This window comes from Pithys albifrons, chromosome 7, assembly GCF_047495875.1.
Source record: "Pithys albifrons albifrons isolate INPA30051 chromosome 7, PitAlb_v1, whole genome shotgun sequence".
Classification (NCBI taxonomy): Eukaryota; Metazoa; Chordata; class Aves; order Passeriformes; family Thamnophilidae; genus Pithys; species Pithys albifrons.
The window spans coordinates 36,510,322-36,522,628 of NC_092464.1; the positions used below are offsets into that span (position 1 = coordinate 36,510,322).

At 35.5% G+C, this 12,307-nt stretch overlaps 1 protein-coding gene across 6 annotated transcripts in view; it reads right to left on the reverse strand.

Moving 5' to 3' along the window:
- TBC1D5 (TBC1 domain family member 5) overlaps positions 1-12,307 on the reverse strand; it is a 313,509-nt gene that overhangs the window by 54,377 nt on the left and 246,825 nt on the right. For all 6 annotated transcript variants that reach the window (XM_071561054.1, XM_071561058.1, XM_071561057.1 and 3 more), the window contains one exon: positions 953-1,038. In XM_071561054.1, the coding sequence (XP_071417155.1) occupies positions 953-1,038 (86 nt within the window). The remainder of the gene's footprint in view (positions 1-952; positions 1,039-12,307) is intronic.

The following is a 12,307-nucleotide window of genomic DNA, read 5'->3' on the forward strand; positions in this document are numbered from 1 at the left end:
ATCCTTGAAACATTTCATTTTGAATCTTTAAACAACTTATTTTTCCAGTTTAAACAACTTTTGAGATACTTTTTCAAAAGAATAAATAAATAAAGGATGAAAAGGCAATAGAATGCAGTAATTTTTGACACTCATCCCCAACTTTAAAGCCTGATTTAAAACCAAAAAGATGCTTTTGCAATCACTGTACTTAGCTTTAATTTCTGCTCCTTTGTCCATTTTAAAAAGCTTTTCAATCTCCTCCATTTTAATTTTAGCTGACTTTTAATGTAGTGCATTTAAACAGAATGTGATGGAGGTGCAAAGATCCAAAAGCCAGGAAGTTCCTATGCATCAGCCAGCACAAGATATGACTGGGGCCACATGCAATCCAAGAAACTGACTGTGACAGTGTCAATTAAAGCATCACGTCCTGTGTGGGCTTGCCTGAAGCCACCAGTAATCAGCAGCTACCAGTGACTGGCACCCACCTTGTGGTTACCCAGATAATATGGTCTTGACAAGGAATTTTAGCATTATTGATACAAACCATTTCTAAAAGAAGGGAGGAAAAGTTTTATAAAAATTAGTTCAAACTGGATTTACATTAATTCAACTTAACTTAGACAGCTTCTGGTACATGGATACTCCAGATTGTGATTAGATGCATTATCGGAACTAGTTCAGCTACAGAACTCACATTGGCAGTGTTTTACCGCCTGCCTTTAGTACACACGTCACTGTGTGTGAATGTCCTTAGCCTTAAAAAATGCCAGCAAGTGACTGCCATACTATCTGGAAAACTTTTTTACTCAATAATAGGCAAGGGATAGACTCAAAATAAATGTCCTGAATAAACACATGTGCTTCTAATACTGCTCATCTAAATCCTGTTTGCAATAAACGTGACTGCTGAAACATTTTGTCTATGTAAGGTCTTGGTTCAGTGAACACATATTTGGAAACAGCTTACCGGGTTTTGTTCATCAAGTCTGCTCCACGTGCTTTGTAATAATCTAAATTTTGTTGGAACTGATGAGTCACTGGTCTTGGATTTCGCTAAAAAAGAAAGGCAAAAAAAACTCATTGCAATTTTCTGGGAGATTTAAAGCAGAGACATGAAATATGTTCATTAATGAATATTAGAAACTTAAGAACGTTTTCTTTTCCCAGGATTGTGATTTCTCAAGGCAGTAATATCAGAAACATTAAAGCCAGGACTCAAAATACTTAAAATAATACCAGTTGTTACCAGTAAGTCCATTCTATGCTTACAGAAATTAGTGTTCTTCCACACAGCAATGAGGCTGTTGGCTGCAGTAGCAACATTCCTAATTAAATCAGTAATTCTTGGACAAGTACAGATACCAATATGATTTTTTCCTGCAGCTCAGGTATAGAATTTTACCATCTCCAAGCTAAAGAGATATGTTTTTAAAGAAAATGGTAATAGTAAAGATAAACTATAGCAAACATTTTGAAATCAATACATCACTAGCACTATCTCTTAAGCAAAGAATTGAATTTAGTGAGACAACCTCAACATTCCCACTAGAGGGCACACGGAGCCTTTTTTTTCTCTCCAAATTTCACCCTACTCAAAACTGAGGCCATGAATAAAGAACTGTTGTCTTATAACAAAATGCATATAATTAATACTGAAACCAGAAGCCACTTGTTATTCTCCCGTTGTAACACAATGGAGCTCTTTCATGGAATCACTCTGCCTTCAGTGGTTCTGAACATTAAGTGTAGACCACAGTAAATGCATAAAGTATCTTGATTGAATGAATGCATCCTGAAGGACACTATTTGGAGAGGCAAGTAAATATTTCTAAGTAAAAAAAAATGCATAGAAAGAAAATAATAGAGAATTATAGAGAGGCTCTTTAAACAAAATATATAAATGATAAATGGTTTAAATAATTTCTAGTATAAAACAAAATGTTAAGTTTCTGCATAATGGCCAGATTATTGTATAAAAGAGACCTAAATACTTTCCAAGTATTTGCTCTTAAGATTTAATCATTCATAGGCTATTGCCTTATATTCTGATCTGCCTTCTTGTCCTGCTGGTAGTAAATGCAGTTTTAATGAACTACGCAATGACCTTTCTGAAACAGTCATTCAGAGGTTACAGTTTATTATATTTTTGACAGAGTCAGTCTTCAGCTGTTACAGTTTCATATGTTGTATATTTCCTCAGATTTTGTTATAGACTAGAATACCACTGCCTTATCCTCTCATTTTCCAGATACCTGTAGATAACTCTCCTTCCCTGAAAACCTTATTTTTGGAGGAGGATATAGGAGCTGCCTATTAAAGACCAAAATATTGCATGTGCATAAAAGGAGAGAAGAGGATTTAAAGAGGTGGTAAATAGCAATGGCCAGGATGATTTCTGGGGGCATATTTAAGGGTAGGAATTTCCAGATTGTTTCCTGAAGTTAGACTTGATCCTGTATGAAATATCTTTTTCTTTCTTGAAAAACACAATACACATTTTAAACATATATGATATTTGTAATGTTCATTAAAAAATGAAACAACTAAAAGTTATTAGACAAGAATTAAAAAGGTCCTCAGCTATCCTACGACCCACATCATAAAGACCATTCTACATTTTTTGTACCCAAACAATATTTGTGTAACTCTACCTGTTCGTATAGCGTGTAAGTCAGTGCTCATCAACTGACAGCAATAACAATGGATCAACTTTAGTTACTATTGCTCTAGTTCGGCAATTCAATACATTTCTATGATAATAAAATGAAAACTGACAAGAGTGGGATAACTAATGGTTGTGTAACTTCTATGGGAGTAATAAACAGTGTAACTTTTCTCCCATGAATTAAGTAACTTCTTTCATTACATATCTTGATGACCATTTACAACACGGTGGAAGATTAAGAAATGGTTAAAATAACAGGCACTTCTAAGTTGTAAGACAGCCCTTTGAAAAATACACGTTATCAGGTTCTAGCCAGATTTGCCATTTGCTTGCAATAACAACTCAGTATGTATTGAAAGTTAGCAAAAACATTGAAATTTCTTTTCCACCACCAGTAATAATAAAAAAGATTATTACACATTGTTTCTGAATTAAAAAAACCCAGCAAAAACAATAGGAAAAGATCTTATGGAACAGTATCTTGAAACATATTTATGCAGAAATGACAAGCAATTCCAGACATGAAAGGCTGATCTACTATCTAAGCACTTAAAGCCATTAATAGGAATAATGATCTAACTTGAACATATGAATGAGGCTCAAGCCCTTACTTTCACAGGGGCCTATTTAAACTCCTGTGAGGTTTAATGGTATCAAAGGAAGAAGCAGTTTAAAGTACCATTACATGCAGTGGAAAAAAAAAGCCCTCAGAAAAAATGCTGCTAAAAAAACTTTAGAAATGCAAGACAGTAAATACCAAGGTTTACTTCTGCAACTCCTTTTGTAACACCACTGAGATATCCTTTTGGAAAATTTCAATGTTTAAAAAACTCCAATCTGGCATATATGTTAGCAGCAATACTTCTGAAAACTGAAATTCAGTCAGTAAAAAATATGATTTTATGAACATTGTGATCTTTATGTCACTGTGGTTGTACTTTACATTTTGGATTCTTTTCGATGATTTCAGTAGGTTAAACATAAGAAGCAGAGAGGAAAACCTACACAATTACAATGTTTCTCCCTTAATAATTTTAAACTAGCTCCCCTCTCTAAGCATCCAATTTGAGCTGTCCCCTATATTATATTCCATGTATTAGAAGTAAACGCTAAAAAAAATTATTTACAAAAAAAAAACATAGCTGTTGTTTGAAATATTCACAGCAATGACAGTTTTTTCCTACAGAGTGCAATTTAGAATGATCCATCTTGTATTTTTCATTGCTTAAGCAAGTAAAGTTCTTAATTTTCTTTTTCAATTTATGTAAGTATTTTTACTAGTACATCAGATAATTTTTTTTTGAAGGATGTTAAATTGACAGTGAGACCAGTCCTTCAAAATAGTAGTTTCTTGACTCTCCCTGAGAAATTGTGCAAGGGCATTAGATTAACACATATATAGTTTTCCCCTTCTAAGGAAAGAGAAAGCAGAAAAGCTGTCTGTGCCAATATTAGAACTCCTTTTCTCTACACCCATTTTTTAGGAGCAGGTTGCTGGATTTATAATTCTTCTTAATTTCTATCCAGTGACTGTAGTTTCAACTGGTAGAAAATGCCCAATTTATGATCTAAAAGGACAATGTATGAAATCCAGATATAGAAGCACACATAGAAATTGATGTGATTTTGGACTTTATCTCTTCAAAATGTACTAGCCACAGCCCAAAGGGAAAAGATCCCTCAAAATTTTTCAGGCATCTCTGAGGCACTCCTGCCTCTCTGAGCCCTTCCTGACCTAACAGATGTGCCCCTGCGACTCATTTGCCTGCTGAAGTCCCTCCCTGTCCTCTTGTCTCTGTTCCCAGCCACCACCAGGCCAACTCACTTCAATTCCCACGGCTGGTAGGAGGTTTTTGGGGATTTTTTATTTGCCTGTATCCTCCTCCAAGAGGCCAAGTTAAGTTATACCCACACCTGCACTTTCCCTAGGCTGGGGGACTGATGCTGTGGTCAGAATCACATTAAATGCAGCAGCGATTCCCTAAACCTGCATAAACTGCTGAAAAGCAACTCCCACCAGCTAAGGACCATGCTCCAAATGCTCAAATTCCCTCCTGTAACCCCCTTGTCTTCCCTGGGCTCTGGAGACGTAGCATATTAGAAGTTACAGGCAGGCTGTTCTACAACATACCTAATGTTTCACCCCTGAATACATAGTATTTTTAAAAGTTTACTTGCAGATGCAAGTGGAGGAATATCTATAACACTCTTCTTTGTTGAGGTATTTTCTTTCCTCCCATTTTAGTTTTATTAGCAGGGGGAAAAATCAAATACAGTTTTGCACTAAATCTGAAAGTTCAGAAGAATGAAAAAAGATTTTCTGTATGTCTGACAAAAAATGAAACTTATTTTAGTGAACGTGCTATTACCTCAACACCAAGGAAAAAGCACTTGTCATTAGAGAAATGAATTGCTCAGCTGTTTATAAGCAAAAAGCTCTGGGGGAATTTCTCAAGGCCCAAACCACAAAGCATTGCAGGGTTACGCAAACATATGGTGCAGGTGTTTAGGGTAGACAGGTGGGAAAACCTCAGCTACTGAAAAATATTCCACTTAGTAGACTGTATCTGAAACTAGATAACCTCAATGCAACAGATCAAAACCAAAGAGTAGCAGTGAATTCTACATCCAGGCAGCAATAGGCTTACTAAAATAATCATCTCACTAGTGTCAAAAGGGATTTTTTAAAACTAATTTTTCTAATATATGAAATTCTGGCAAACATTTATTATTTTCCCTAAACTACTAACATTTTATGCCTAAACCAAAGAGCAGAATGAACCAAACATATAGAAAAAAAAAGAGAAGGGTAATGATGTAGTGTTGTTCTATTTATTTAAACAATTATTTTTAAGGAGCCAATATGCTCCTTTTTCCCCTCTTCAGCTGACAGTGCAATATTGGTTTTTTTCATAATTCTTGCACTGCCTAAGTATTACAATTCTATTTTTTAGTTAAAATTCTATTTTTTTTCCTCCTTTATTTATTTCTAATGAAATTTGGAGGATCATGTGACTGTAAATTCAGTAAGGACTCGGAGTCAGGAAAGGTTTACCTTTTCCCGCTAGATTGTCTACACTTCTTTCTTCAATAATGACACAAACATGGCAAAAATTTGGACTAGGAACAGAGCTGAAATATGGCAGCTGAGATGTGGATAACGAGTGCAGTTTGTTCAGTTCAGCAGCAGTTTTTCTATTAAGCACTAATAATTAATATGAAGTGCTTACTAATTATTGCCTTGAGAGAGAATTTCACCTTTCCTCTTTTTATTCTTTTGTCAGATATTCAAGCAGCTGTCTCTATTTCACATGACCAGACTTACACAGTATAAGCAATAGCTTAAGATTACAGAAACGTATCACAATATTTTGTATCCTAGCCAACTGACCCTCCCTAAACTCCAGAGCACTCAAAGCAAACACCATTCTCCCCAAAAAACTTCCCTTTCACCACCTAATTTTCCTCTTCCCTTATTACACCCTTCTGCAGAACAACCAACCTGAGGGAGCACAAATGGTGTTTCACCCACCTATGAACCCATGAGTTAAATACTTATTAGGATGAAAAAAGCCCCAGTGAGACATAGACAACATATTGTGCTATTGCCAATTCAACTGTGGTTCAAGGCCAAGAACAAAATATTATCTAAAACATGGGCTGACACTCTGCATCTCTCAACACTGTGTATGAAAGCGGCACACTATGAAGGGTACCCTGCACAGAACTCGTAAAGAACTTCCTTTAATCGCAGGAGTCAGCAGATCCATGCACTAATACTGGTGTTGGCAAAGGAACACCATAATCCTCAAACTGGGAATTATGCTTCCTGTTTACATTTTTCAGAAGATGTTAAGGATCTCAATCATGGAACTTGTTATTAACAATGCAGTAATAGCATGAAGAGTTATCACATTTAATAGTTTCTTAAGAAAATTGGGGAGTTGTTTTTAACTTTTTTTGCAAAACAACACAATATCCCAGAAAGAACTGAAAAGGAAAGAAAATTCAGTTAATTGGGTCAAGGAAGGAAGAAACCCCTGAACTCTGATCAAGCTGAAATATATTATCTCCAGTTTTGTTATGTGACAACCCTCCATTCCCCTGGCAACTAGAAATTTCAGACACCAGGAAGATATTTTAAATACTGTGCGTTATGGTCTGTTTTTAACTTCATACACACATGCTTTCTCTCACATGGGCATTCTATGAAAAGAGATGAAGAACTGAAAAAAAAAAAAGATATTTAAAAACGCTTTGGTGATTTGACTGAAAGAAATTTCTAGCTGTATATTTTGGCTTCTTGTCCTAACCACTTGGGAAGCCTTTTTTTCTTTCATTTATAGCATTACAGCCTATTGTGTGTTAACAGATAGATCAAACCCTACCAAATCAGCTTTTATTTATATTCTGGACAAAAAGACTCCGACCTGCCAAAGTTCAAGTTCATAACCTGTGTAAAATCCCCATCTTGCACCAACAGAATTGCTTAAGTACCTTTTAAATCTGCCTCTTAATTTAGTTGCCTAGTTTTCAGCTGAACCCTTGGTTTTAAGAAATAAATTAACTAAATAGTAAGGTATAAATCTGACAGTGCTCAGCCCTACCCCATGACAGATTTATGCTTTGGCATCTTGCAGCCCTGCACAGTTAGGAACAGGAGTTTTACAACATTGTGGAGGAAAGCTCCAGGCTTTTGAAGGGAACACACAGCAAGACTCACTTTAAACCCTGGAATGCTCCAAATTATGAGATTTAAAATATGACATCTTTATGTACAGAAAAGCTACCACATTATGGTTTTATTGGCACTCATTTTGGACAACCTGCATAACTCACTGATGGCTTTGTGAGTAATGCAGTTATCCGAAGCTTATACTTATAAAACCCTTCTAACCACACTTACAGCATTATATCTTCTCCAGATACATGCTTGTACACAAATCTCACATATCAGGGAAAAACAAGAACATTTTAAGGTGCTATTTGGTTCTTTCTGCTATGTGGAAAAGAAACAGATTAATTTATGCTCTGCTTGTAATGTGCTATGTAAACCACTTGAAAAAGGTCCCCAGGGGAGTGAAAAAAACTCATTCACAGAGCCCCATGCACTCATCACAGCAAAAGGAATATGACATCCAAGTCCTTTCCTCTAAAACACAGGGAAGAGAAGTTAAGGTCTTCGTGCTGTGGGACAAGCAACTCCTTTCATTTTAGTATTCCAAAAATGAGGATTCTGCAAAGCCACTTTGATCAATAATGCTCCTTAAAAAGATAAAGAACAAAGAAAAAACATCTCCAAACCTGATTTTCCATAAATGGTTACAGCAAAGGATAAAATGTACCATTCCCAGTTTCATCTTGACAGTATTTTTTCTCTCAGCGAAGCACTTCCCAACACAATTGTATTCAAAAATTTTGATTTCAATTAATACATTAATATTTATTATAGAATATGTAGGTATACAAGCAGTATATCTATATCAGAAGAGACTGAACTCAAATTCCATCATAATAGGGTTGATATGATTCAGTAGCCAATCTTCCATATATTATTGAAAAGTTATGAATCTACTTTTATATAACTCACAGTTTGTATTTTGAAAATTTTAGTCAAATAAATGATGATATTAAGAACTTTTGATTAGGTAGAATAAAAGGCTCTAAGTGCTTCTTTTTGATAAATCACCTTGCAAATTAGAAGCACTTAACTGAATTGTCAGGTTGCACATTAGAAGAACCCTAATCACCTCACTAACACTGTTAAATACATTTTATTAGTGTAATTTTATAAGTAACATAATTCTCTTTAGGAGAGGGTCAGGAGCTTTGGATGACTTTTTAAACAGAAGTAAACTAATCATTTGAAAGAAACAGCCCCAAGAAATTCAAAAGCAATAAGTTTTATTGGAAGCTAAATTAATTAAGGGCTTAAAGTGCTTCAACTTCTTGCTTTAGCATGAAGTGCAATCAGAATTGCTTTTACTTTGCTCTGAGGATATCAACTTGCTCAAACAGAAGGAATATTTTAAAATTTTGGCTTCCAAAGAGAACTTTCTCTTCCATCTTGCCTCTCTAAAGTACTTGCCCTCAACATGACAGGTTTTGTGAATTCCCAGTGAAATATTATTGGGAGTGCTAACCAGCATAGGATTCCTTCCCTAATTCCAAGTTTTCCCCCATTACCCCTCTGGCCTGAACGTGATGTTGCCACATGTCATGCCTTCTGATTTAATAGGAAAGACACCTTGATAAAAAGCGTAATTATGGAATCATCAGAGACAATTAAAAATTGCAAACACTGTTTTTTTCTTGTGCTTGCAATTAGCCCAGTGCCTGATTAGCAAGTAGTTGCCTTGACTATTTATTGAAAAATGTGTATGTTACTTGCTGTTCAATGGTAGCAAAAAGTAGAAACAATGGTTCCCAACTCACCTTTAGCAGTCTCCCCTGAAAGACTCTGCATCTCTCCACCCACCCACCCACCCATTCCCAGCCACAACCCCCATTCCTTCCTGCCCTCAAGACCAGTGGCTTTCCTTCCGGCTGGGCTATCCATAATAGGCAATGAGAACAATGAAGTCACCTTGCTGGGCTCTGCTTTTGCTGCCAGCAGTGGACTACAGCACCATCTTGCTTGGCCCCACACAGAGGCACAGCTTTTTCTTAATTATGAGAGGTGTTCTGAAATATTTGCTTTAGTCTGTATTATTTCCCACTACATTCCTATTAATTGAAATGTAATGGCAGTTTAACTTAGAGGCATACAATATTTGTGAGTTCTTAACCAGAAAAACTGGCGTGTGCATGCAACACTAAGGAGAGTGCAACATTTGGGCACTGCATTGCCATTGGCAATCTAAGAGATCAGCTTTCTCCCTCGAGAGATGACTACTGTGTTGCATATGGTACTGAGAAATGAGAAGGACTTCCAAAGATTTCTCATTTGGAAAGTCTTAACTAGATGACTAATCAACCACTTACCAAGGTTTTTTTGTGAAAAGATTGCTTGTGACATACAGGATACATTGAAGATAACTATTTTATGGTGGGTTGATTAAGTGGTTAACATATCAGTAGAGATTGCAATGAACTTTGAGAGAGATGAGAAAGTTACTGTACTATGACTTTTGACCACATCGCCTTTTGAGATTTTAAAATGCACAGGTGCACTGGGAATGGAGGTTTTGAAACAAATGTACAAAAATGAAGCGGATTTTTAATTCATAGTACACTTACTATTTTTATGTGGTACTATGGCAACATGGTTATTCCAAGTAATTTATCATTAAACTCTTAGCTGCCTGTCATACCTTATTCTATTAATGAAACACAATAATGGAATATTTAAATCAATAATTCTCAAAACAAAGCATAGACTATCTCCTTGGAAAACACAAGTTTCTCATTTGAAGAACCTGAACATAAACAAAGAATAAGTTAATATCATGGCTTTTACATGTAAAATAGATGCAATTCTTAGTTATAAAGACCCACAATAAGAAGCTTAGCATACAGTTACAGAAAAAACTGCCTCAATAAATCAATTGTATGTTGATTTATTTAAAGTTAGGTGTTTAAATTACATCTAACTATTGTATTTGCAAATGGGAATGTTAGACCATCAAAAGGCTTGAGTTCCCTACAAGGAATTGAATGTGATTATAAAACTAGAGGTTGAGTGAACATGGTGACCCCTTTTGTTCATAAAAATCTGTCTATCTTGCATTAAACATCCAAGATCTTAAACTTTCAGAAATTGAGGCAAATGGACGTTCTCTGTGAATCACTGAAAGTAAATGCATTTATTTTTTGTTTCTCCTAAGTATTTGTCTTCCAGATAAAAAGATATGTAAGTTAGCTTTATTGGGAAACCTTGTTTCCTTTATCATTCCTATCCCATGTCAAGGAAACTCTCCCTTAAAGCATAGGTGATGTTACTCGTACTGCCAGGTCATAATGCACTGGGATATCCATTATTACCCCAGCATCCTGATAACTTACTTTTCATGCACCTAACCTCCCTAATATATTATTGCTCCTACAGTATCAGCCACATTCTTTATGACCAAAACTAAAAGGAGAAAAGCAAATGTTGGTTCAGAGTCCCCCTCCCCCTTGCTGGTCCCCCTGCACTGAAACGGACCTGCACCCAGCAGTACCTCTGTGTGGAGGTGCAAATTAATGAGCTGCTAATGCCCAAACAGCAGCCAGATCCCAACTTCTGATTGGCTGCAATCTGGTCATTAAAGAGAGGTAATTAATGCCAGATTGCATACACAATGCTAACAAACAAACAAAACAACCCCAAACCTGCTTTTCTCCTGCCACAAACGGCAAAACAACAATACTGACATAACGGCAGCATTCAAAGGACAATTGCAGCTCTGCAGCAGCACCTCAGTTAATGAGTGTATAGAAAAGAATTTATCTAAGAAGAAGAAAGTGAAACTCAACAGCCTTTCAGGCAGATGAAACCAGCTTGGAGAAAACTCTGAGACGGTGGCAGCTACTTAAGAAGAAAATTCAGCTGAAAATAAATGTACAAAGAATTCAGTTCAAAATTTCAGCAATGTGTTTTCCCCTTGTCACATTGCTCAGATAGTGAATAGTGTTAAAAGCTAGAATGCAGATTTCTCCAACTAATCGTTCTATGACTGATCATGACCATATTTTATTGCTTAAGTTTTCTGGCAGTACTTGTACTTTCAGTCACGATGAACTAATATGACTTCTTTGAAATGTCATGTATGCTTCTCCATGGATTTAGTTAGAATTTAATATTATTCTATAGCCACTTTCAATGTCAGCAAATAGCTTAAAATACAATGTTGAGAAAACATCAGCAGCAGTAACTAGAATATTATTAGCATAAGAAACAAATTAATTTCTATCAACCAAGCACATTCTTCTTTTTTTTTTAATTGATGACATGATAAAAGGTGTCTCCACTGAATTACACTCCTAACTAGCTTGCTCAATGAATAGGGTAACTCACCATGTTAAAATATATGCAAGCAAACTTATTTTACAAAAATATTAAGAATAAATACAGTAGGCTCTCTCAGAAAAAGCATAGTTGTCAGGTTCTTAGTATGCAATGCAAAACTGTAATATTCTATGTAGTGCTTTAGTTTTCTAATAAGTCATTGTGATAAGGTTAACACTTCAACATAGAAAAACATACAAATAAGAACACCCAAAGATGAAAATTACTTTGCTTATGTTGCTGTATTAGAATTTTACTTGCTAAAGGGTGGAAACAGATTTTCAAAATTCACAGTTAACTTAAAACAATAGTTTTAAACCTTTTATTCCCAGCCCTGGCTGCCTTCAGGAAGGAAAGAACATCTGGTTATTTAAGGAACACAATATGTTCACATTTTCTATGACTTTTGTTTCTAATTGGTTTTTTAAATTTTTTTTTATTTGAACAACTCTAGTTAGAACTATGTTTTTTAATCACTATATTTTTCCACTGCCCTATCTCTGTATCTCTACATCTTAATTTTGCAGCCTTTGCTTTGAAAATTAACAGTGCTCAGTGGTTTTGATAAGGGAAAAAAATGAAGAAAATGAGCCACTCATAGTGTATTAAATATGCAGACACACACCTTCAGTAAATGCTTTTGGATATACATAAAAGAACCTTCCCTT